General features: G+C 41.1%; 1 protein-coding gene across 7 annotated transcripts in view; it reads right to left on the bottom strand.

The window, feature by feature from the left end:
- Positions 1-1,588: 1,588 nt before the first annotated feature.
- The window catches only part of LOC107269933 (glutamate receptor ionotropic, kainate 2), a 29,284-nt gene continuing 7,628 nt past the window's right edge, over positions 1,589-23,244 (bottom strand). For 4 of the 7 annotated variants that reach the window (XM_015744386.2, XM_015744384.2, XM_015744387.2 and 1 more), the window contains 15 exons: positions 22,823-22,943; positions 12,387-12,542; positions 11,250-11,440; positions 9,125-9,418; positions 8,407-8,526; positions 6,978-7,151; positions 6,390-6,608; positions 6,110-6,325; positions 5,909-5,993; positions 5,672-5,810; positions 5,373-5,510; positions 3,394-3,592; positions 3,020-3,251; positions 2,650-2,918; positions 1,589-2,513 (listed from right to left, as the gene is read on the bottom strand). In XM_015744386.2, coding sequence (XP_015599872.1) covers positions 2,301-2,513; positions 2,650-2,918; positions 3,020-3,251; positions 3,394-3,592; positions 5,373-5,510; positions 5,672-5,810; positions 5,909-5,993; positions 6,110-6,325; positions 6,390-6,608; positions 6,978-7,151; positions 8,407-8,526; positions 9,125-9,418; positions 11,250-11,440; positions 12,387-12,542; positions 22,823-22,907 — 2,730 coding nt within the window. In that variant the 5' untranslated portion in view covers positions 22,908-22,943 and the 3' untranslated portion in view covers positions 1,589-2,300. Of the gene's footprint in view, positions 2,514-2,649; positions 2,919-3,019; positions 3,286-3,393; positions 3,593-5,372; positions 5,511-5,671; positions 5,811-5,908; positions 5,994-6,109; positions 6,326-6,389; positions 6,609-6,977; positions 7,152-8,406; positions 8,527-9,124; positions 9,419-11,249; positions 11,441-12,386; positions 12,543-14,862; positions 15,059-22,822; positions 22,944-23,244 lie in introns of those variants that run through there. The other 3 variants (XM_015744388.2, XM_025087322.1, XM_025087323.1) reach the window with 3 other exon arrangements.

Here is a 23,244-nt window from a genome sequence, read left to right as displayed (position 1 = left end):
AACCAAAGTTTATCATCCATTATTCGTGGCAATCCTTCCGTCGAAATGCTAATAAATAATTAAGCCTTTTTCAACGATTTCAGCAATTTCTCCAAATTACCCACGAACTTCACTTGACTCGAGACTATTTGCGTTCGGCAATGTAGGAGGGGAGGAAAATGAGTGAAAATGAAATTAAGCAATGACGCTTGTTGCGCAAACGATCTCGCCCGCTCGAAGCACTTTGGCCGGGGCTTTTCCTTTGAGAAGTTATCGTTATTCGTGGCAGGTCCATTCGGTGCCATAGTCGGATCGAAACGTCCCCTAGCAATAATGACACAAAGGTGCCGCGTACCCTGGGGGGTACGCGGAGACCCCGGGGCTTTGCTGGAGACGAAAATCCCCTAAACCTAGGGAACGGTTCGTTAACGCCATTATGACCAAGTCCAAATATTGTTGGATTCTGCGCTGGACCTACAGCATCGCTACCGCCATCACTCTACGGCTATACGGTGCACATACCTACAGCATAGGAATAACATAAAGATCCTGCGAGATATATTTTTATGCTGTATTATTACGTGAAAGATCCTGGAGGATGCTGGTATTAAAGGAGCTTCGGTCCAGCAGCATCCTGAAATATTTTTTCAGCTAGATGTACACTCAATATGAATTAAGGTCCCGCAATGTCACAGAATTCACTAACGTCATCTCGATCGTCTCGAGGCTATTCTTCGTTTTTATTCTCCTGGACCACTTTACTTTTACAAAGGATAAAAGATCTCCGCGGTACTCCTTAATCCCGTGGGTTCCACTAGATCCCGTGAGCAACGGGCGCGTATAGCTTTCCTATGGGCGCCTTTTGTATTTTAATGGTGAAAAGAGTTATTTCTATATTTCTTTGACTCTTTTGCTTCCCCGCTATGTTTTTATAAGGTCTACCCTCTTAAAAAGGACTTATCATAACACCCGTGCAGGGGGCTGGCTGTGATTTAGGGCGCAGTTTTCTTGTCTGCTATCTCGTAGAATAAGCCATTAATACGTCGCTTGGATGATAATTAATATCAAGATCGTTTCATATTTCTCTCGTCGCAGCAGTTTAGGACCGAAGCCACGCAACGTGGCTTGAAAGTGAGCCGCCTGCCGAATTGATACAAGTTTCCATGTGTGATCCCAGACTCAAGCTTAACTAGCCTGTCTTTCGTGATTTGAAAATTTTACGTCTGATCTTTTACACTCGATTCACTTTATTGCCCAATAATTAACTGTCCATTCGAGATAATCGATTTGATCGTCTTTAACAATAATCTTTTTACCAACGCGTCCAAGTAACACAGTAAAATAAATGTTTTTAAATTAAATTTCACTTTTTCCATCCGCAATACATTTTTCTTGGAGATATGAAAGTTTGAGAAAATCAAATAATCTTCGGATTGCCGTGCCCCGTCACCAAAAACTTTACTCGTAACTCTCACGCTTTCGAATAAAACTCTTGAGCATACTTTAACGAGAATTTTCACATTGTCCGTTGTAAAGACACGAATGAAGAAATAACGTATGTCCCAGATATCTTTCGTTCTTGCCGAAATTACACGAATTTAAATAGAAATTAAAGGTACGAAGGAATTACATTTTTATTAAACTCTTTCTCACAAATCCAACAATCGTGTTTGATACTGAATTACTGACAAGCTTTATTTAGAAGTTTGTTGCAACAGTGAAGAAAGAAAAAAAAAAGGGGAAGCTATAACTTCTGAAAACATAACGCAAGTATCCAAGCTTCTCTAACCACACGAGGTACCGCGCGATGAACACGTCGGCGTTTTTGAGGTTTCGTTTGGACCATCGGGTCGCCATGGCTGACAGATATATTACGGATAAGAGCAGTCAAGAATACACAATGCATTGTCTATGGATGCCATAAAATACAGCACGGTTCGTGCCTAAAAAGTTATGGCATTATATTGTGGGTCGCCAATGGTGGCACACAGTGTATGACGTTACACCGTGTGGTCTTTCACGTCCCACCTTCGACCCAAAGTTATTCGGTACCTATTCAAAATACAGTATAGGATTTCCATAGTCATAATAATAAAAATGAATAAGAGATTCCGTGACTCGCAGAAGATTTTCATAACAATTATTATCCGACTTGACTAACGTCGCGCAGAGTTTCGGCAAATAAATTATTATTACAAATGGCAACACCGTAGGCAACAACCAATCAAAAGTTTAATGCATTCAGTCAAAATACGATTATCGATTATTTTATCAATTAATAGATTAACGATAAGTCAATCCCATTGCTGCCGTTTTCCATGTCAATTAGTTTTGTTGTCCTTGTCGAATTTGTCGAGCTTGTCGAGACGTAGAAAAGATCCTACAATGGACCTGGCAGTGGACGCTGCTCTGCCAAGTCCCCCGGCGGCTGAACTTGTACCGCTACTGCTTTTCGCCACCTTAACCGGTTTCGTTTTCGCCCAAATGTTTACGGCAAACTTGAGCTCGGCTATTAGTGCTTCGCAGGGTGTGATCTGCCAAAGAAAATTGTTTTAGGTCAGCTCGTTAACGTGCGCCTTGTTCCTCGCATTATGAATGATGAACAGGATTGGGGGAGAGTCTTTCTTTTGGTTGTATATATATACATATATGTTTATATAGTATAGGTACCTTTTCTTGAACGGCGACTTTGCGTACATTCCACAAGAACTCTAGTACGGCGACTAGGAAAGACAATGCACAACCGCACATTAAAACAAAAAAGACACCACCCACGTTCGCCAGTCCCAATTCACTCGAATCATCAACCTCCGTGTCTTTTCCATCACACGTGTCGCCACCGTGCTTTTCCTCCCACCATAATCTTTGAAGCTTCGTCAGAATCCCATTTTCCTGAAGCCTTAGAATCTCGCCACTGATAATCGTGCGATAAGGAGAATCTGAAATACGTGAATTAAAAAGAAGGAAAAAACGTGAGTTTGGTATAAAAGTTTGATCTAACAAATAATCACATGAAAATTAGTATGAAAGTTTTTTTGACCTCGAGGCATCGCAATTCCGTAACCTTTGGTGTCCAAAGTTCCTCCTATTTGCACGAGACTGCAATTTCTTCGTATCTTGTACAGTATGGTGGTTGACTCCATTAAAAACGCGTACTTTTGTTTGCTTTTTAAAACGCGGTCAACACCATCGTCGTTACTCGATGTGAATACTCGAGGTCTGGCATCATTCATGGCCGCCCACATACGTTGATACGTCGAGAAATTCGATCCCTGAACGAAGACTTGAGTTATCAAAGCGATAAGGCTGTTGAAATCGAATTCTTCGATCGTAAATATTATTTGTAGATATGCCAAAGAGAATGCTGTTATAATTAAATATTTATAATAATAAGAAAAAAAATAGTATTATTACTTGAAAGAATGACTTTGTCGATCCTCTGTCCACAGATCCATACTTGATCTTAGTCTGTTTGGATAGATCCTCAGCACTGTGAATTTGCGTTTCCATTTTACCAGTGGTAAGGAAGGCTGCCAAATTAGCAGTGTAGCTCGAGATCATGATGAGAGTGAAGAAATACCACATACTCGCAACCATGCGTATCGATGGGGCCCTAAAAAAAAAAAGAAGAAAAACTTACGTACCTTGTATTCGATATTGGTAAAGGCTTACGTGGCAGATCGATAGATTAAAAAATTTAATAAACTTCGTGCAAATCTTCCACCCCCCTCGTACTCGTCAAGGCGTCGATCTTGATGATTTATAGCTTCGAATCGAAAGGGAGAGAGATATGCAAGACGTAAAGCGCAAGAAGGTGTCGGATACGTAAAAGTTGCGATAAATCTTGTCGGAGGAGTGAAGTTGGCGAAAGAACGTGAAGAATTTGCACGGAGGTGTAGGACGGCTAGGAAGGTACATAAATCATTAGGGTTTCCCTGTGTGCCTGATCAGCGAGGAAAGCAATGAAAGTAATCGTCGCGGGTGAAAGTAATGAAAAATGTAAAATCGCACTTTTAGTGGAGTTCAGGTTAAAAGGTAAAAAGGGGGCTTCCTCGTGCTTTTCACGTATGACGTATCACAGCTGTGCAGGTAAGTGAGGAGTGTTTGCCGAGGGTCGTGGATGTGAGTCTTGACAACATAAACACTGAGTAGCATTAGTATGTGGCGAGCAAACACGCGTGATGTCACAGAGAAGAGTTAGCGCCGTGGCAGCGCTAATAAGTGGGAAGCCGCTTGAAGTACGTGCGGCAAACAGTGCCTCGTTAAACTTAATTGTCGTAAAAAAATGCCGGCGACACCAGAGGCCAGCTTCCTTGGAAGCTGCTTAGAAACTTTCCTCGGAACTGGCGACCGTCGGAGCGACGAGTCTGCCCTCTTTGTATGGAGTGCATTTAGCACCGTGAGGCCATAGCGGACGCATAATGGATGCACCGCGGGCGAGAGCCCATCTGCGGCTAAAATCATTCGATCTTGACTGCATTGAAGATCGGGCATAAATTATCGACATTGATGCTTCGTACGGGTGAACGAGCGCCGCTCGTTTAGGAGATGCCGTAATCACAAAGGATACTTCCGGCGGGGAATGCCGTCCGGGAGGAAGCTCAAGGAAGCTAAGAATGCCAGTGGATGGAACGATCGGTCGGCTGGCTCTTTCATGACTTTTACGATGAGACGGTATTGATTTTGAGCCGTGTAGATATATACGGTGACGTAAATTTTTCGATAATATTTCCACTTCGTAGAAAACTAGTCCGAGACAAGCAAAATTATAAGGCTGGCAGATCTGTATTGAACAGGGAAAAAGGAGGTCCGGTAAATCAGGACAAAGTCTACTTCGCTCCGGAACTAAACTAACCTCAAAATACTCTTCGGAACTTCCTTGAGTTCCGAATAGCACGACAATAACATTTGCCTGAAAAATGATGGGAAGCTTGTGAAAATAGCTGACCACTTGATTCAGAGGAAAGAGGTTTGTATGAAAATACTATACGATCCATATAGTCGTCGATACTAAGGGATTTTTTCGGGTCGCTGATTAGGATTTTCTTCGCGCAGCAGGTAGTCACGTGCGAGGAGAGCTGGGAGATGTTAAGCACGCTACGTAATATCGTAAACGTAATCGTCTCCACGCTTGGGCCACAGTGTCTTATCTTTCCTGAGAAAATACTGGCTGGTGCTGGTTCTAATTCGCTTGTTTTTCCCAAATATAAGGAAATCTTATCGTAACGGACGAGTTTTCGTTCGATTCCTCGATTATCCAGCAATTACCGGTACTTCTCGAAATTCCGGTGGTCATATTGAATCCAGCATTAAAAACTTTGCAATGTTGCTCCGGTTAACGTAGATCGGAAGCTTCGGGTTGGATTAGCGTGTGGGCTCCTGGTGAATCTTACTTTGGGAGAATATCGGAGCCTTGCTGCATAATGGAACCCATGGTGAGCCAGAGCGAATTCTTTAAGTTGAAATTGTTCTCCAGTTCTTCCGGTTCCGGATTGCACGGGTGGGGGTTGTCCCACTCACCGGGTGATATTCTAAAATAGAATTAAAAATATTAATATGCCGTTGAAGCAGTATATTGTAATTACACGTATCGTTATGGAAATTTTGTTTAAACACGTAAAAGTCTCTGTTCAATGGCGTAGGAAAGATTTTTGATTTCGTTATTTCGATTTATAATAAATAATGTCATTACCTTGCTTGAATATACAGCATGAGAGAAACACCTAAATATGCAGTAGCCATGTAAATCCAAACGCTGCGGGATAAGGGTGAGAGAAAGGAGAAAAGTTTTGGCTCCTCTGGATCCGATTTACTGTATAAAATGCTAATACCTAAGATTATACAAAAAAGTAAATTGCAATAAGAAATATCCGCATTTAATCAATAATATACTTTGCTTATTCTTAAACGACTCGCTTCATAGTCTTACCCAAATGCATAAATGGCATAGTGAAGTCGACAACAGATTCTCGTTCATAGGTTATCGTAAGATCGCATATGGCGAGGTCAGCGGCCTGCAAGAAAAACAAGGAAGTTCAATGTAGCATTGCATTTGATTTGTGTGTATCGAGATTGCCTCATATTTATTCAGCAATCGACAAAGCACCCGACGTCTCTGCTTGTGTCTTACATGGTCCAGTAAGCGTTTGATGAGACCGTCCCATTCATTTGTTTTTTTATCAAGCGACCCGTAGTTTCCGTCAGGTACTAATTCGAAAACATATTGGAACTTGAGATTTTTGGCAATCTCCATAATAAGATCAATGCAGTAGCCTTCGTATCTCTTATCCCCAATAAGAATTCCACGATCGGCTCCTTCCTCAACCGCTATTACGTACGGCTCACCCTAAAAGTCATTTGAAATTATACATGAATATCTATATTTATAATATATACAGAGGGACACTTACGACTCTTGTAGTGACTCTGAAAAGTTTTTTTTCGATATTCTCAATTATAGCTTCCTTACGATCGCTTTCCGTTCTTGTAAGTTGAAGGCCGCCATCTTTGGTCCACACTCCGGTTTGTATAAAATTCATTGCTTGGTATTCTACTACTGGCAGTTCGAATTCACGATTTCCTTCCTCGTCAAATGTCATATATCCGGTTAATTTTCCTTCTTTCGATATCTGTACATGCGTACGGTAACATTGACATATAAAAATAAAAATATTGATCATGGACTAAAGTTAAAAATGATAATAAGTGATTAAATTTATTTCAATCTTTTCAGAGACACTTTAAATATACACCATACTTTCTTCCCAGGAGAAGCGCTATCTTCAACGTAACACGATGAACGTGCACTCGGTAGCGTATTTTTCTTAACTCGGTTGATAAGAAAGAGCGAAAGTATGAAAAACTGGGGAGATAAGTCATGCTTCATAATTATTTTAACAAGAGGATTTCTGTACAAGCAAGATAACCTAAATTTTAATTCAAAGTAACAGTAATTCACACTTTTCATTTAAAGTCATCACTCCCAAAGCGAATCTTACCTCGCGCATAATGTTGGTAATGCTGGGACCTGCAGAGTACTTTCCCGTTCCGTTACAAGATAACTGCGGTGGCTCGATTACCATCGGCTTGTCGGCATTTTGTAATCGTTCGTTCAGGACAGTGAGTGCATCGTTCAACAGGAAGACAGCATCGTAGAGCAGAGCAGATTCGACCTGCGTACATAAAAAGTAGTGAAAAGTGTTCGATAATAATGAATTAAAATAAACCAATAATTGTCATTTCTAAAGTTGTGAAATTCAGTCCGCACAGGATTCTCGTATAAAGGATCCTATCGCTTCCGTCGTTACTACCAAACAAATTTTTGCTAATCGTTTTCAACAGAGGGTACAGTCTTCCTTTATCGTGTTCCGTAAGTGTCTCTTTCTCAGAATAATGGAGCATTAGGTCTATACGCCGTTTAATGTCTTTGTATAGTCCCGCAATGCAAACTGTGGGGTAAGGCTAATGAAACGAAAATTAAGGGATGCCGTCAGCTGGTAGTAAGTACCGTGTCGTGGGCTGGTACGCAGAATGAGTAGGCCATTGCACGCTCGAAACGGTACCTCTGCCGTACGAGGGGGTTAATGAAGGAATTACATCAAGCGAGCGAAATTCAACTATGCCCGCTTACGAAATGAGCTCTTCCTCGATATCGTTCGACATAAAACGCGTTGGAGGTTATTCGATGGGAATTCAATTGTCCTTCGTTTCTAATACACGTTTAAACAATATTACGAGAAAAAAAATCGTCGTAGAATAGTCGCAGATGTTTTATCATAATATAATTGAATCAATAAAATAAATTCGTAATACTATTACCAAACGCTTTTAAGGTTAAAACTGGCTTTGTGGTCACATAGAAATAAATAATTAAAACGTAAAATTGGTATTCTACCCAACGGGGTTTGAGTGTTTGGATTATTCAAAGTGTTTTAAACAGTTATGAATTACTGTCAGTAGCTCAGACAGCTACTGTCTCAGTAGCTGTCTATGTAAATGGCAGTACACGCGGAACGATCTAACGAATCAACGAAGTTTCGGGTTTTTGGTACCGCATAGTTGGCAGCAATTCATACTGTAATATCATATGATAGAAACGTAAGGAACTTTTTGTACTCTCAAGAGAGAGATTTGATCTTTCGCAACGCACCGAATTTTAGCAGAACGAAAATCTCCCGTCGATACTAGCGATAGGTACGTAGGTTCACGTCTGTTCGGCCGCGACGGTTAAATCGAGCGGGATATCCTTGAGGTACTTTCAATTGGGGTTAGTTGAGATACGAGATAGGACTCGGGAGAGTCGTATCGGAAGGATAACGATTTCATATTTTATGAAAACAAACGACAAGTGCTTTCGATGAACATCAGTGTAACAAGATGGCTGCATAAACTGAGGTAATAAGATTTAATTAAATGATTAATAATTACCTGCATATTGAATTTAAGGCTTTCAGAAACGTCCTTAGCGTTTTCCGTAAGTATTTCAAATCCTGTTATGTTACTCCTGGATTGCTTAAGCGCCTCGTGAAGAGGCAGTCTCCACATATCCTGCAAGATTGAAATTGTGTCATATATTTCTAATACTGTCAATTCCACATGTGAAAATATTCGCCGGCGAACGTGCCAGGCCGATTTTATTGTGCACGTTCGTTTGTTCGTGATATTTTCTACACGTCAGGCCTGTCGCATCGCTCGCGGACACTCGGACTTGACAATTTATGAAGGCGTCTCTAAGCTTTCTTGCGTAACGTTATTAAATTTTTATCGAAAACGAAGTCACGATAGTGACGTTGATAAGGGTCTGCATTTTTTGGGGTTGCAAATAGCCGTGTAACATCTTTTCGGTGAAATTAATTCCAGACTTGAAAGGACGTATAAAATGTTACTTTGTATACGTATAATGCTTCTTTACAAGATGGATATATTAATTTTCCGTCTAATTATCCGAGACAGTATTATTTATTGGTTACACGAATAGCAATGATGTAATTGTTATCTCTTTGCCGTTCCTATCCTCTGTTCAGGTTATATTCCTTGGTATACCATTAATATTAATATATATTTTAAATGAATTATTTTATATGATATATATATATATATATAAATGTAATAAGATTATTAAATATTATAAAAAACTTTTTTTTACCAGATCCAGTACGATGCTGTACAGGTAATCCAGATTTGGCCTTATTTCCTTCAGATTCGAAAAGACAGTGAATATATTCTCGGCATTGATGCTCAGCAGGATATAGGGTTGTGACTTTATAACTTTCTTTAGCAGAGGTCGATAATCGGGTTCACCGAGTTCACGGACGTTCACTGTCATGACATCTGGTTGTTGTAACGACAAAACCTGCTGAATGCGAGTCAGTGCATCGTTGGTTTCGTATATGGCCGTTAATCGTTTCCACTTCATAGCTTTAACCAGGTCAGCGATAGCCTGAGAAGATTGAAAGGTCATCAGGTTTATATTCTGCCAAAGTAATTTCCTACCGAGTAAGGAATGAGTTATGAGAAAAGGACGTTAAAGAAAATATGCGGAGTTCCAATAGGGGCTCAAGGATCGATTGACGCGTTACTACCGACTTCGACTTTAAAGTTTCGTTTTTACAGATAATTGCAACGATTTCAAGCAATTTCGCGAGTGCTTTCAATACTCGTTTCAAGAATTCTTTTGATATTTCTTAAAAATCCTAACCAAATCAAGTCGGTTTGATTAATGTAATTAGGTACTTTACGTTCGGCAAAGGATTTGTCTCTCTTTGGAATTCGACTATTCAGACAGGATGATCCGGAACGAAGGGCCGATTGAAAATGGCTGGCAAAGAAAGATTCGAGTTTACTTAGTAGGTATTACCCAGCCTATTTTACCTACAGTATTACTGTAGTATACAGTACGAGGTCAGATGCGGCTTTTCCTACTCATAGAATTTTCCACGAGAGACAGCTCTTGCATGGAGCGACGCACGTTAAGTAATATTAAAGACGATCTTGAGGAATGAGTCTTTTGATACAGTTCGCAAGAGTTGGCAATATATTTCAGGGGTTGAAATCCCTATGTGGATTCTGTGCGTTAATGAAATCCCATGAGACTTAACTAATGGGAGACGCGTCCGGAAAGTACTTATCTTGCCGATCATGACAATTAAGACGTCGTTAAGCGAGTCTCGAGGACGCGCAAGAGGCCGATCAGATCGGTTAATTCGACCCTGTGAATTAAGCTTGAGTTATTAGCGCAGCTTTATTGACGAAAGTTCGACAATAAAATGTTACGGTTGGCCCTATATCCCCACCCTTACCAAAGAAAAGTCTTAGCGCCGTCGCGACGGCGACCTTACCACTTGGACCCAGCGACACCCAATTTGCGATGAGACCAATTTGACGATTGGCGTCAATGCCCTCTTCGTCTCCTCTGTTACGCAGATACTTAATAAAGAGTCAATATTCACGATTTTAATGACGAAGAAGAAAATACTTCCCAGGAAGAAGTTTCCTCGAGGGAACCAACCGGAATAAGCCTTCGATTTCCGCGGGCATAGAATTAACTTCATCTTGCTCAGAGAGGCTTGCGAAATATTCCAAGTACTACGTGGTCCCGTCTTCCATGGTCGAAAGAGTATCAGTATAGAGCTCCTGAAGTATTCTTGGAGATTTCATAAGCCGGCGGGCGCCGACCGTTTCCCGTTAACCGTATTATCAGTGGGCAACAATATACTTGAATAAACGAGAGGACGGAGAAGCCTTCTTTTCGACTTTTCTACCTTTTTATCATTTTTTCTTTTCCTTCTTTTTCACCTTTTAATTTATTTTATTCAGAAATCCCGAGCGGGGCAAATAAATAAAATATAGATACACGAAATTCCTCTTAGAGTGGGAACGGCGGGACTCGCTGGAGATAAAATGGGATTATTGTAGACCGGAATGGGGGTACACGTGTGCCACTGTGTTATTCTACATGACTAGGAAATAGTTTTCCTCTCTTCGTCTATGCATACGCGCGTATATGAGTCCGTAAGTAACTATGTGTATATGTCGGTATATATAGATATATCGTGCTGGTATATTATATACATGCACATATTGGTATGCGCTATGGCCAAATTGCATCAAGGCAGGTATTAAAGTGTCGCTGCTTTCGAGATGCAGTTTTGTTTTTCCAGCATAGTATATATCGGTTTATCGTTTTAACGACCTGGGAGGAATCGGATGCTGAGGATATATTCTGGACCTCAATCTGGAATTACTGGAGCCGGTAATCGATTTGAGCTTACTTGGATGAAGTCTTTGCTGTTGGGGTAGACGTTGATGCCTGTAGGTGGGTAAATAGACTCTTCGGGCGGGATCCAGATGAAATCTATGTGAGGTATGTCGAAAGTCGCCGCGACGCTGGAAACGATCCCACGAGTATGTGGACTCGTGGGGCCAAAAATCGCCACGACGCCCTCATTGATCATCTCGCGGGCTGCGTTGAAAATGAAGACAAAAAATAATTAAGCGAACGATGAGCGGAAAGTTTGGGAAATTTGTAAGACTCTTTTAAGCCGTTAAGGTATTCCCAGGACGAAAGTCTATTTTTTTGGTGGACGCCCAAGCAGGGTCCCTAATATTCTCGAGCACGTAAAGCTGTACTGCGATAAAACGATTTTTAGATTCTTATTAAACTCTCTGATGCATAAAACAGACGAAATTTAGAATTTTTATATAATTTTGTAATTTTTGAAAGTGACAAATTTCGGTGGCTCGAATTTTTTAAGTGCGATACTTAATCTCTGATATATCCAAATTATATTATATATCCAATATATATGAGAAATTATTAATTTCTGAAGACTGCCGTCATGCGCTCGGAATACCTTAAAAGGTAGGGGATGATAAGTGAGGGTGATTGAGAAGGAGATTTTGAAGGAGATTTACTATGAGGTAGGAGATCACGAGGAAGTAAGGGATGGTATTTACTTTTTTAGGAAATTCGCAGATGCCAATATCGCTTGATCTAATAAAATTTATAGAATTTTCTCTCAAGGCAAACGGAGCATTTTTTTAGCATCATTATACGTGCTGTATAATTTTTCAGAATTAATAATATTTTTTTAAAAATCTTCTGTCCCTACGTAATATGTCCGTAAACTTAACGAATATTTCATTATTATTATTTCGGATGAAATTCACATAGTTCCTGCGAAATGAAATTAAATTCATTCGAAACCTAATGGAATATTTACCCACGTTCAGTAACCGCTTCGATTGTTATATAAACATTACTTTAATTAATTACAAATACCGTCCATCCATATCATTTTGCACTTTAATGCACTCCGCTTGGAATATACTTATATATATTTTCTTGAAAACACTTAATAAAAATAAAATTTTCATTTTCACATAATCTCTAATTACGTGACACTCACTAACTCTTTCCGTGGAAAAGCTGTCGGTGCGACTAGATACCCATTTGATGATTGGTTCATACTCGAAAGTAGGTTCTTTACTGTCGTACTTGATTTGATCGATTGCATGAAGAAAGACAATCTGGTGCTCCACATCTCCATCGTGAAAGATAGCTCCTGAAAAAAGTTAATAAATAATGGTATTATAACATCAACAAATCCATATACCCAATTAACCATATAGCAATTTTGTTAAGTATTATCAAAGCTAATGAACAATCCAATAACGTTTTAATATCTCTTTCAGCAACATAATTATTTAAATTTCAACACGATTTTAATTAGCATCATTCATTATCAAAGGATAGATTGAAAATTCGCACATGCCAATTTACCGAGATAAATACAGCCATATATCATACAACGTATATATATTCGTATGATCTATGACTGATAAAAGAGATATATATCCCAATTCGTAGATCCTGAAGGCATAACGTATGTTAATATTCCTTATAACATCGTACTTGGGAGTGTGGATTTACCATAACCGGGCAAGCTGTTCAACTAGTGTCCCATAGAAACTAACTTGCATACGATTTAGTCAGTTTAAACTAAGCAATCCCTGAGCCCTGGCCGATTAGGATTACGCCAGGGTCGTGTAGTTGCAGCTTGCGCAGGTTACATTCTCGGAGCAAGAGATAAAGTCGGATGAATTTCGATTAAAGGTCTTAGAGAATTCGAAATTGAGATTTCGGGGAATCCGAATAGTTTCGAGTGTCCTGTGGAAAGGAATTGAACGGGTCCGATTGACTTAATAGAATTTTCGCCTACTATTTTTCTCCCATTTCAAATCTTCTTCTTCCTTTCGCTATACCTACGGCGCATCGGCCTCGTATTTTATATAGGAGTCCTACCGTCGTAAAAAGCCCATAAGTCCCTGAAGTCCACGTTAACTATTGCCGTTTCACAGCATTGTAAACCCGTCACATCGCAAATCACACTTTGTTTCACCGTATATTTATTGTCCCGAACGCAGTGGCGCAGTTGCGGCCTATGTGCTCGCCTGCTGCTTCTGCAGTTGCAGTAACATGCGCAGCTGTAACGCTCCCCTGAAAATCCAGCACTCCCGCGTATAATCGCGTATAAATTGTAATTATTTCGGCTCGTGAATTATGAGTTTTGCCTGCCGATGGAGTTTAGTCGGGTAAATTATTACGAGTTTCCGAGCTTTTCAGGAACGTCGTATCGGTACGCGTGAATGAACATATGCATACGTAACTCTAGGTACGCAGTACCGTATTCGTTCCTAAAGTCATGAAAGATTTTACATATAAGTATGTAACGGGTGGTACATTGTTTATTCATTTTTTAATACACCTTCCCGTAATGAAGTGTAGAAAATTACTCTAAATCGGATGCCGACGTCACATGTGTGGATTAAAAAATCCGCGACTTCATTTTGGCGAATTTCCTAAAAAATATTCGTTCTCGAATGAGCTATTTCCATAATACAAATTGGCCGAAGTAGAAATTTCGGGAGGTTTCATTTGGCAGCATCACTATGAGGGTGCAGCTCAATCTTCTTCTCATCTTCATCCTCATCCCCTGGATCTCTTCCTATCTATCTTTCTCAGTCTATCCTTTTCCCCTGATACCGCTGCTCTTCCTCTTTCTCCTCGTCCAAAGTCTGTTCCCTGAAGTACAAGGTTTAAGGATTCAAAACGCGTCGTCGAGTCAGCTGGAGAAACTGCTTATTACGAGCGATGAAGCAGCGAACTCTTTATCACGCCAATGAGTGGTAGACCGATCACAGAGCCTGTTGATTACTTGGAGCATCCATTTCGCTAATTGATAACAGTACCCTTGTATTTTTATATCCATCGTATACATAACAAGCCGCTATAATATATTGGAGTCAAATGAAAAGTTTTGAAATAAAAAATGTACGTTGTCATTTTTTTTTGTTTTAGGGATTCCCGTAATCCCCATCCCGAAGGAATTAATTCATTCGACAATTTCAACGTTGATATGGATAAACGTCTTCTTGTAAAAGTAACACGTCGACGGAGTTCAAAATCGAAGGTGCAACTATTTACATCCACTATATATAGTATATACAGACATTGGCTATCGTAATGTTATCGCAAGACGCGCAGCATCTTCAGTCCGGAATAAGTGAGTTCTAGCAATTTCCAAGTGGGCTTTGACGTCTTTTCCTTGTCAAAAGTTCGAAGAGCCATGCGTGCGTTTGACAGCCGCGGTGAGTTCCGAGAACTTCTGTCGAGTTTATACGAATAAATCGGAAATTGAAGTAGGTCGTCGAAAAAGTTCGACATTCGATGACTGTAGTCTACGGACTGTAGGACTGAACATTTTATACAATTTTAGAAAAGCATACACGATATCCATTAAATCATAAGAATCCATTACTAGACGTAATTATTAACTTTCATTGTATCTTTAATACCATACGATAAAAATCTGCTGTACATACAAATATCTGATGTCTCATTCCAAGTCTTCTGTTATTTAATGTTGCAGTGTATCAGGGTCGACTCGATTTCTTATTATGTCTGCTTGTTGACATCTAGTACAGCAATGTGGGTCAAAGCAAGTCAAAGGGTAGTCGAGCAGACGGGAACAGAGATCAGTCTAACTCAACGCTGACTCTGACTACTGGCATCGTTTGTCTGAAACCACAAGATAGTACAGCTGAATCTATCATTGATGCGATCGCTGCGACTGCTGTCTCACGGGTTACTTGATCAGCAATGTTTACTTCAATGAAGTATTATGCCACCGGGTATGTGAGACTTTATACCAGTATCGCGAAAATTCTACCTAACGTGATTTACTTGTTCTGCCAACAGGAACCTATACGTCTGAAAGAACTTCTCATGTGTTTGGAACAAAAGAAGTTTCGATCTGTAAACTCTTCAGTAACTTTGGAATACGATCTTATGGAATCGTAAGGACCTGTGGGAATTCCACCTATCAATATATCCCATTCGTTGGTATAACGTTAGGGAACATTGCTCCAGATCATTCGACCTGACCTATCTCAATCTCCAATGAGTGAACGATCTTTAAATATAGATCAAAGTAATAAATAGTACTTATTGCGCATCTCCATAGATTTTCTCTGACAATAAGTTGGCATTGCCATCAGTTCAATACTTCTCGTTTCCTGTGAATGGACGATACTGTTTGTTATCCTGACGTCATATTCGCTAGAATAGCTCCTTGGCTAGAAATAAAACAATACATATCAACATTACATACCTTTCGGTTGTATTCTCGTGACCCACCTGAGAATGTCGTGTTGGTATAAATTTGGCAATCTACCAAAATGCTCTTAGACTAACTACACTCTGGATGAGCAGCATTGTTTCTAATTAGACGCAGCAAATGTCCTTAGTAAGCCACCTGAGGAAGGCCTCGTCGACAAAAAGAACGAAACCTTCGCCGAATGATTCCCTTTGGTTAATCGTAGAAGCAGGGCTCCCTTTGTGAAATATCGTATTACTCGGATTCTTTCCTCGTTGACCCAGCGGCTCATTAGGCACAGATCGAAATTCTCTTTGTGATCGATGCCATCCGGTATTCTCGAAATTTATCGCGCACGAGTCCCCGTAGGCAGTAGCCTCTACAGTAATTCTCTATATAATTCGAGTTGAAGTGGCTGATTTGTTGCCGCAACTGCAGTTAAATTGTTACCGTGACTCGTAGAGTTCTGCGCATGCTCAGTGCAGTTCCGCTTATACGGCTATGCATCTTCGGGCTCGCGGTTTACTTCAAGTTCGGTCAGACTCGCCGGCAACAAACTTTCCTTTGATCTTAGAACGTGAATTGTAGTTCTCGCAAACCGCGATGTGAATTATCATTCCGTCGTTACCGTGGATATTGTCCAATTTCGACCAGGTGTCGCAAAAAACGCATCTTATCAATTTTCTCTTATCGCTACCGACCTACATAATTAATAATCCTATATCGACAAACCGAGAATATTCTCCAAGCGTTTAATCCTCTCGATTTAAAAGATCGTAGAAAAATGTTGAACACCATTTTTGGCTCTACCCGAAATCACAATATTTTTATAGCTATGTGGGACTACCTTGATTTCACGTTCAACCTCGCCTTGCGTCACTCGCTCGGCTAAGCAGCGCTATCCATTTGCCGAGTTGAAAACTTGGTAATACACTATCGTTCACACGGAAGAAGGGACAACGAGGAGGAAAGAGGAAGGAAGGAAGGAAGGAAGGAAGGAAGAAGAAAACAGAGACCGTCGGCAAGTAGATACAGAGTTGACGTCGACCGAGACTGGATAAAGTGACGGGGGAGAGAAACCGAGCCAGAGTCGCTTATCTAGCCACGTAATGAACCCGTGGCCTTGCAGACTTGGTATCCAAGCTAAACAATAATTATGCGAACAAAGCTCGCGTTATTCTTGTACAACAATAACATCTTGGTTTCAGTGTGCCGACAGTGCCGACGGTGATGTGATATGTTCCATGACTCTTTGCATCTCTCTTACTCTTCGACTCGTGGATCCCCGATGTGTAATCGAGCGTTCGGCAATCTATCGTTTCCGATTGATTTCTCTATCGGATGACTATTGCCGTGAAGGATTCTTAATGGTACCACTGCATCGTCTATACCAGACCCAGAAAGCGTTTCTCTTCTCAAATCGATGGACGGGATAACTTATTTCATCCCTTGGATTAACTCACGCCGTGGATAGCTTAAGGGCTGTTGGAGTCTACCGGAGAACTTGCTTGTATTATAAATGAAAAGGGAGAAAAGTACGCGGGTGCAAAGATATTTCGAGAGGTTAAAAAGGAGGGGCTCTGTACTTTAGTGCTACTCAAGTAATATTATTCAAGGCCGGGAAGGGACTGTGGAAACATTACCTACTCGCTTTCGCGGCATTGTCGAGCGCGACTGCTCGCAAACAAAATTTACATAAGACTGTTAATAGCGGGGTTAATGTAAGTTTGGGAGGAGAGGGTGAAATTATAGTGTGCTACGGTGCATCGTTCTTATTTTACCCTTAAAGATACTTTGCTGTTTTGCTGGAGGAGACATGGTACTGCTCAAGTCATTGACACTCTTTTTATACACAAGTATACCTGCTGCTACAATATTGCAGTTGGCGCATAAGATTGCATCTTTAGTGTTTCGTCCCGTCTTTGCGCATTGTGTCGGCGGCTTAGCTCGACAGATATGGGGTTTAAGGAGCGACTAAAATTTTATCATAATTTTGAATTAATGCGTACAATCTCTGCGCAAGGGAAATATTACACGTCTTCCTTACACGTGAGGGTATATTGTGACTGTTAATATCGACAAAGCAATTTCACCCTCCCTGTATTTGCTATACGTTGGTTACTTTGTAAAGTGGGAAGCGGGCGTTTCGGCTCTGCTACAGCAGTAATCCATTGTATTTCATGACTTTGTATATATATACCTCATCTATTGATGGAACGGTTTAGAGGCGTTGAGCGTAATTTCAACAGGGTTAATTCTTTTTGATCCTAACCAACTCGTACTACGTCACGGTTCGACGTATCTGTATAAGACGTCTATAGTGTATTTTACGTTAAAGAATCAAATCCACTGTCGACCATTGAACTTTGGTGGATTATTTTTTAAAATGGAGAAAATTTTATTTATTGAATCGAGTCAGTTAAATTCAATGCGTGATAGATTGGAACGCGTTTTTATCTCCACGTATTTTTTTTTAATTTCATTTGGTACGGTAACTGCGAATTATTCATTTTAATCTCGCTCAAAATTGAATGCACTGGCTATGAGATCGAAATTTTAATTACTGGAAGAAAATTCGTGTTTGGGATGTAATTAAAATTAATAAAAAGTTAAATTAACTCAACACCGTGACCCGAGTTGAGGATGTGGTGCTTATCTGTCGGCCGATGCCCTGGGGAAGCCTCCGTGGAGGATCTCCAGGAGTGACGTACCGATTCGCCAAGGAACGCTCTTGATTTAGTTTAAAGGGATGATTCGAGGGAAAGGATAAGAGTTATCGGCTACAAGGACCTCGACCAATCAGAATGATTAGTTCCAGAATTTGACTATTGCCAATTGACTGCTTTAGAGCAGTCAGTCTTGGGACACTGATCGGGGTGCCTCGAGGTCGCTCGTGCTCCCGTGCTATTTGTTTATAGTTTTTCTAGCCGCGTTTCCTATACGGTATAGGAAGTTCTCGCTTGTGTGGTTCTCGCGTTGCTCTCTCTCAATATCCAAAAAATCCTATCGACTTTCTACGTGTCTTTCGGAGGTGCAGTGTTGTGCTATAGTGCAGTGCCCACCTCAGTGTCTCCTGGATGCAGTTCTCGGCCTTCACGGATCAGCTGAACCAGCTCCGGTGAGTACTCCCAATTTATTAATTGGTGGAAGGATTTCGATTTTACAGCTCCGATTCGTCCTACTACGTTCTCCATAAATTGCTCCCTGTTTCCGGCACTATTTACCTGACGCTTATTCCTACCCTCTCTATCTCAACCTAGCAGTCTGAGCAGCCGTGCATTTCCGTAACCGTTCGCTCCCGTTCGTGCATCCATTCATTTTCCAATTAATAAAAACCATCCTTTCCCTTACTTGTTTGTTTCTAATTTACTGTGCCGATGGTGCACAGTCGATCCTTCACCTATCGTAGTACAGGTCCTCTCAGCCCTTCCAAATACGGTACCACGCTCCTAAAACTTGGAATTCGCACCACGTGTAGCGAACCCACTTTTCTCGCACAGTCTAGTCAACGGACGCGCCCGCCATTCATTCGGAATTCCTATTAACGGATACGCGTGGGCGTCCGTCGCGACCAGAGCAGCCTCTTCGTCTACTATATTCAACATCACGTCGTGACGTAACCTATTGGACCGGACTATTATTTCCAAGGATTAGATGAAAATCCAGTGAAAAGCGCCTGTCATCGAAAATACATGGGCGGCATAAAGGTCATCCCGGTTTGTCGAGGAAGTTGGAGAATACAGCGGAAATGATGAAAAAACTCGGAGAATCAAACTGTTTGCAGATTCCCCATAGAAACTGTAGGTGTACGGAGAAATAGCGGGAAATGATTCGTTCAGCAGTGCATATCCGGTGTTGCAGAACCAAAACGTTATGCTTGTGCCAAATATGGTAGGAGGAAGGTCGATTTCCGAAAAGTATCGACGATTCCATATCTCCTTGTGAAATAGCCATTTCGATTTGAATATTCGAGAAGCATAGTATTATACCGTATACGATACAGATATTTACATTGACATTACGTAACCGGCAATAGACTGTATACATATACATTTGTCTTTTGTTTCCTTTACGGCATCGATGACCAATTGTATTCCTATTGGGATGTAATGAGTTTCTTTATTATCCAGTACCGCACGAGAGGCAAATCCACTGTAGGTGCAGTTATCTTGAGAATATCGCAAAACGACAGGGGTGAATTTCTGTGCGCCGAGGGTAGTTTAATTAAACATGTAATTATTATCTGCTCCGAAGCAAAGTTCAGTTCGGTAGTGCTATTATTAAATTCGTTGAGTCTGAAATTGTAACAGCCAGCGAAACGCTGCTCGATATTTTCTAAGGGTAATACGGCGTAGTGTAATTTAATCTTGTGCTCTGTTGTTATTGTTGTACGATTTTGTGCAGTGTCCAAGTAGGGTGCTGCCGAGCGATGAATACACCGTGATTGAGCCAATCGTATAGTTATTCATTATGAGAACAAAGACGTTGCCGTAAGGAGCGTACAGTATCGCAAAATTATCTTCGACCATGCAATCAAGGTCATAGCTATTTGATAACGCATTTTATTAAGCATGCATCAGATAATATACGTGCAGAAATCGATTTTGAATTTTATTATATATTTTTCACTGCTCTTGGACATATAGCAAAATCTTTCTGAAAGCCAATTTTTTTGCTGGTCCAGCCAATTCCGGTTTCCGCCGCGTGCTTTCTGAGATCGTATGGGATTTCGCTAGTCAAAGGAAAAATTTGGTTCACGGGAATTCCTTGAGAAATATTACCGAGTGTCGGAGTGGTATCGATTTTTATTATAATTTGTCAATGACAATTTTCGTAGGGCTTCCGAAGATTTTCATCTTTTGTGTATACCTGTAAAGGTATGCTTTTGAAATTATTGAGGTTCGTACCTATAGGGTCATGAGCTTGTACCCATACGACTTTGTAATATGCCTTAATATGACCGTGCTGAATAGCGAAATTCTTATTTTTGGATCGTGTACGTAGAACGAGGTTTTAAGCTAGAGTATTAGGTGATTTTACTCTGCTCGAGTATACGAAGAAGTATAAAAAGAAGAAATAATGATCGCTCGGTGAATATCGTCGAGAAACTTTTCGAAATTGCTCCAATCCACTAATCACTGGACTGAGGTTAATTATCATGAAACTCAAGTACGCAATTTTCCAGAAGTGTAGCGAAACAAATTACGTGGTTTTGGGTCGCAACTCCGTGCCGTTCCTAAATGGCGACAAGTGCACGAGCCTTGGGTATTTCTATCGTCGGCGCTCGGGCGTAGATCATATTCGAAGTTGTAGGTCAGGGTAACCTGGCAAAGCGTACTGTAAAATTAACATGTCACGAGCAAGCTGTCACGAAAATTTTGTTGAAAATTTCTCTTCCCTCGGAACGATCGGACTGTAAGAATTAAATATTTTCCTTATCCCTCTGATCATTTTCTCTTCACTTGCAAATCTCTCCTTTTCTCTCAGATCTTTCGCTCTCATTTATTACCTTTAAAATTATAATCGACACTCGTGACCTGAGACGTGGATTGCGTATACGAGCCGAGCTTAAAGTCCATCATAACTCCAGGATTGGCATGAATTTCCTGTAAGACTTTTTCCAGTCTCCAAGGAATCCCGTGGGCGGCGCTGGTGTCATTATCAGGAAGTGCTCCGAGCGACTACGGAAGTTCTCCATGTATTTCGATATTCTTCCCGTACCGAATGCTACGGAACAACGTCGTTGACGTACAATGCATAGAGATCGACTGTCCTGCCCACGTAGCGGACATTCTCCATACAAAACATGCTAAGTCCATTGACACGTAAGGGAGCTATGCTCGGAATAAAAGACGTGGGTGCTTCCACATTCACGCGCCCGTTCTTCGGCTAAATCATTCTTCTTTTTCTTCCTCATAGGCAACGTGCCGAACGCTAATGGACTCCGTGAATATAGACTCAAAGGCCCCTCGTGTCTTTGGTGCGATTTGCTCGCCGACCATGACTTCGTCGCCGTTACGCAAGCCTTATTCTCGGACGCCTTAACCTTTTCAAAATAGGCTTCGCTATTTCTCGGCGTTCCCTAGAGATGAAAAAAAGGAATAAGGGTAGTTTCCCGCCGTTGCGTGAAAACGAATACAATAAAATCGACTTTCGCAATGTCTCAAGTCACTTCCGGCCACGACGATATTTCAAGGGATCGCACGCGCGAGTTTCGCGGCAGTTCGGGTTTACGCGATTGTTCCAATGAAATAAAATGACGCGAGTTACGATGACTACAGCTGAATCGAGCAGCATCACTCTTATTAATAATCATTTAGAATTAAGTTTATTTTGTAATCTTTTTAAAAAGTATAAATTCACATCGAACAACTTAATTCGCGTGCGGGTCGATGAAAATTTCTCACAGTATTAAGAATGTCGTGCGTATATTCGAAGATTCGCAAAGGCATTTGGCATGTCCACTGACGTATATCTGTATAGCTGTGCTACCTTATAGAGAGTCGAGATCATTTTTATGAAACCCATTCGTTTCCTTTAAATATTTGGGTTATTTTCATAAGAGCTGTTTACCCAGAGAAAGGAATGACAAATGTCTACACAATTGTCTGCCAGGCTGGGAAACAAGGGAAACCGCGAGCGAGCGCCTTGTATAATACGTCAATAAAGACTCCGTAGTTCGTCCTCGTCCCAGACGTCGAGGTAGCACGCGACCAAGCGTACAAGAACGAAGATATGCAGACGCATAAAGAAAGTTCAGTCGAGTAAATGGAACACCTCGATTCTTATAATATCAACGTCTGTCACGTTGTCTCTCCTGGAGAATCCTTGAGTAGAGATAATGTCCTCGAAGCCTATATGGAGGCGTGCAGCGGGTGTTTTTTTTTGGGGGGTTGGCTTGGATATCTGTTTTCTGTCTGCGCCATGGCGCTCGGGGTGCGCGTGTGTACGACTTGCAGACGGGCATGGCGAACGTAGGAAGAAACGCTAAGAATCCCTCGTGGAAATGGAACGGAACGAGGTTAGAGGGAGCCACCCTCACGAAATGCGCGACTTTCGTGACGGGAACGGCGTCCCTGCGTCTACTTCGTTTGATCTATGCACGCCTCTTTGCCGGACCGATGGTGTTATCCTCGCCGAGATAAATGCGTACTCCATTAAGCTGCGTTCGCAACGTTTTCACGTACCGATCTTCATGGGCATTGGGGCTCCTTGGTTGCGGGACAGCCAGCACGCCAGGACGATAAAGAAAATGACGCGGAGGGGACCCATGGCTTTTTTTTTTCTTTCTTCGTACGACGATATTCTCTGAAATAATAATAAAATATAATGTTATTTCCGTTTTCACCTGTGGATTATTTTCAATGTTAACTCAGGTCACCGGTTCACTATGTATTTCCGGTGGCTCTTTTATATGGGTATCGTTTATATAGGGGTGTCTCCGGTTATCTACTGCCGCGGAACGATCGATATCTAATCAACCTGCCTCTTGACGCTCTCGAAAGATTGGTTAATTTGTTTATCCGGAGTGTGTTCGTTTAACGGCAGCTTCCGGCGCTTTCCAATTACATCCCTGTACCCGATGCCGGTGCTCCCGTTCTCTATTAAC

Source organism: Cephus cinctus, unplaced genomic scaffold (genome assembly GCF_000341935.2).
Source record: "Cephus cinctus unplaced genomic scaffold, Ccin1 Ccin1_scaffold0690, whole genome shotgun sequence".
NCBI classification, from domain to species: Eukaryota; Metazoa; Arthropoda; class Insecta; order Hymenoptera; family Cephidae; genus Cephus; species Cephus cinctus.
The sequence above is the reverse complement of the archived record's forward strand: the minus strand, read 5'-3'. Positions and strand labels throughout refer to the sequence as shown.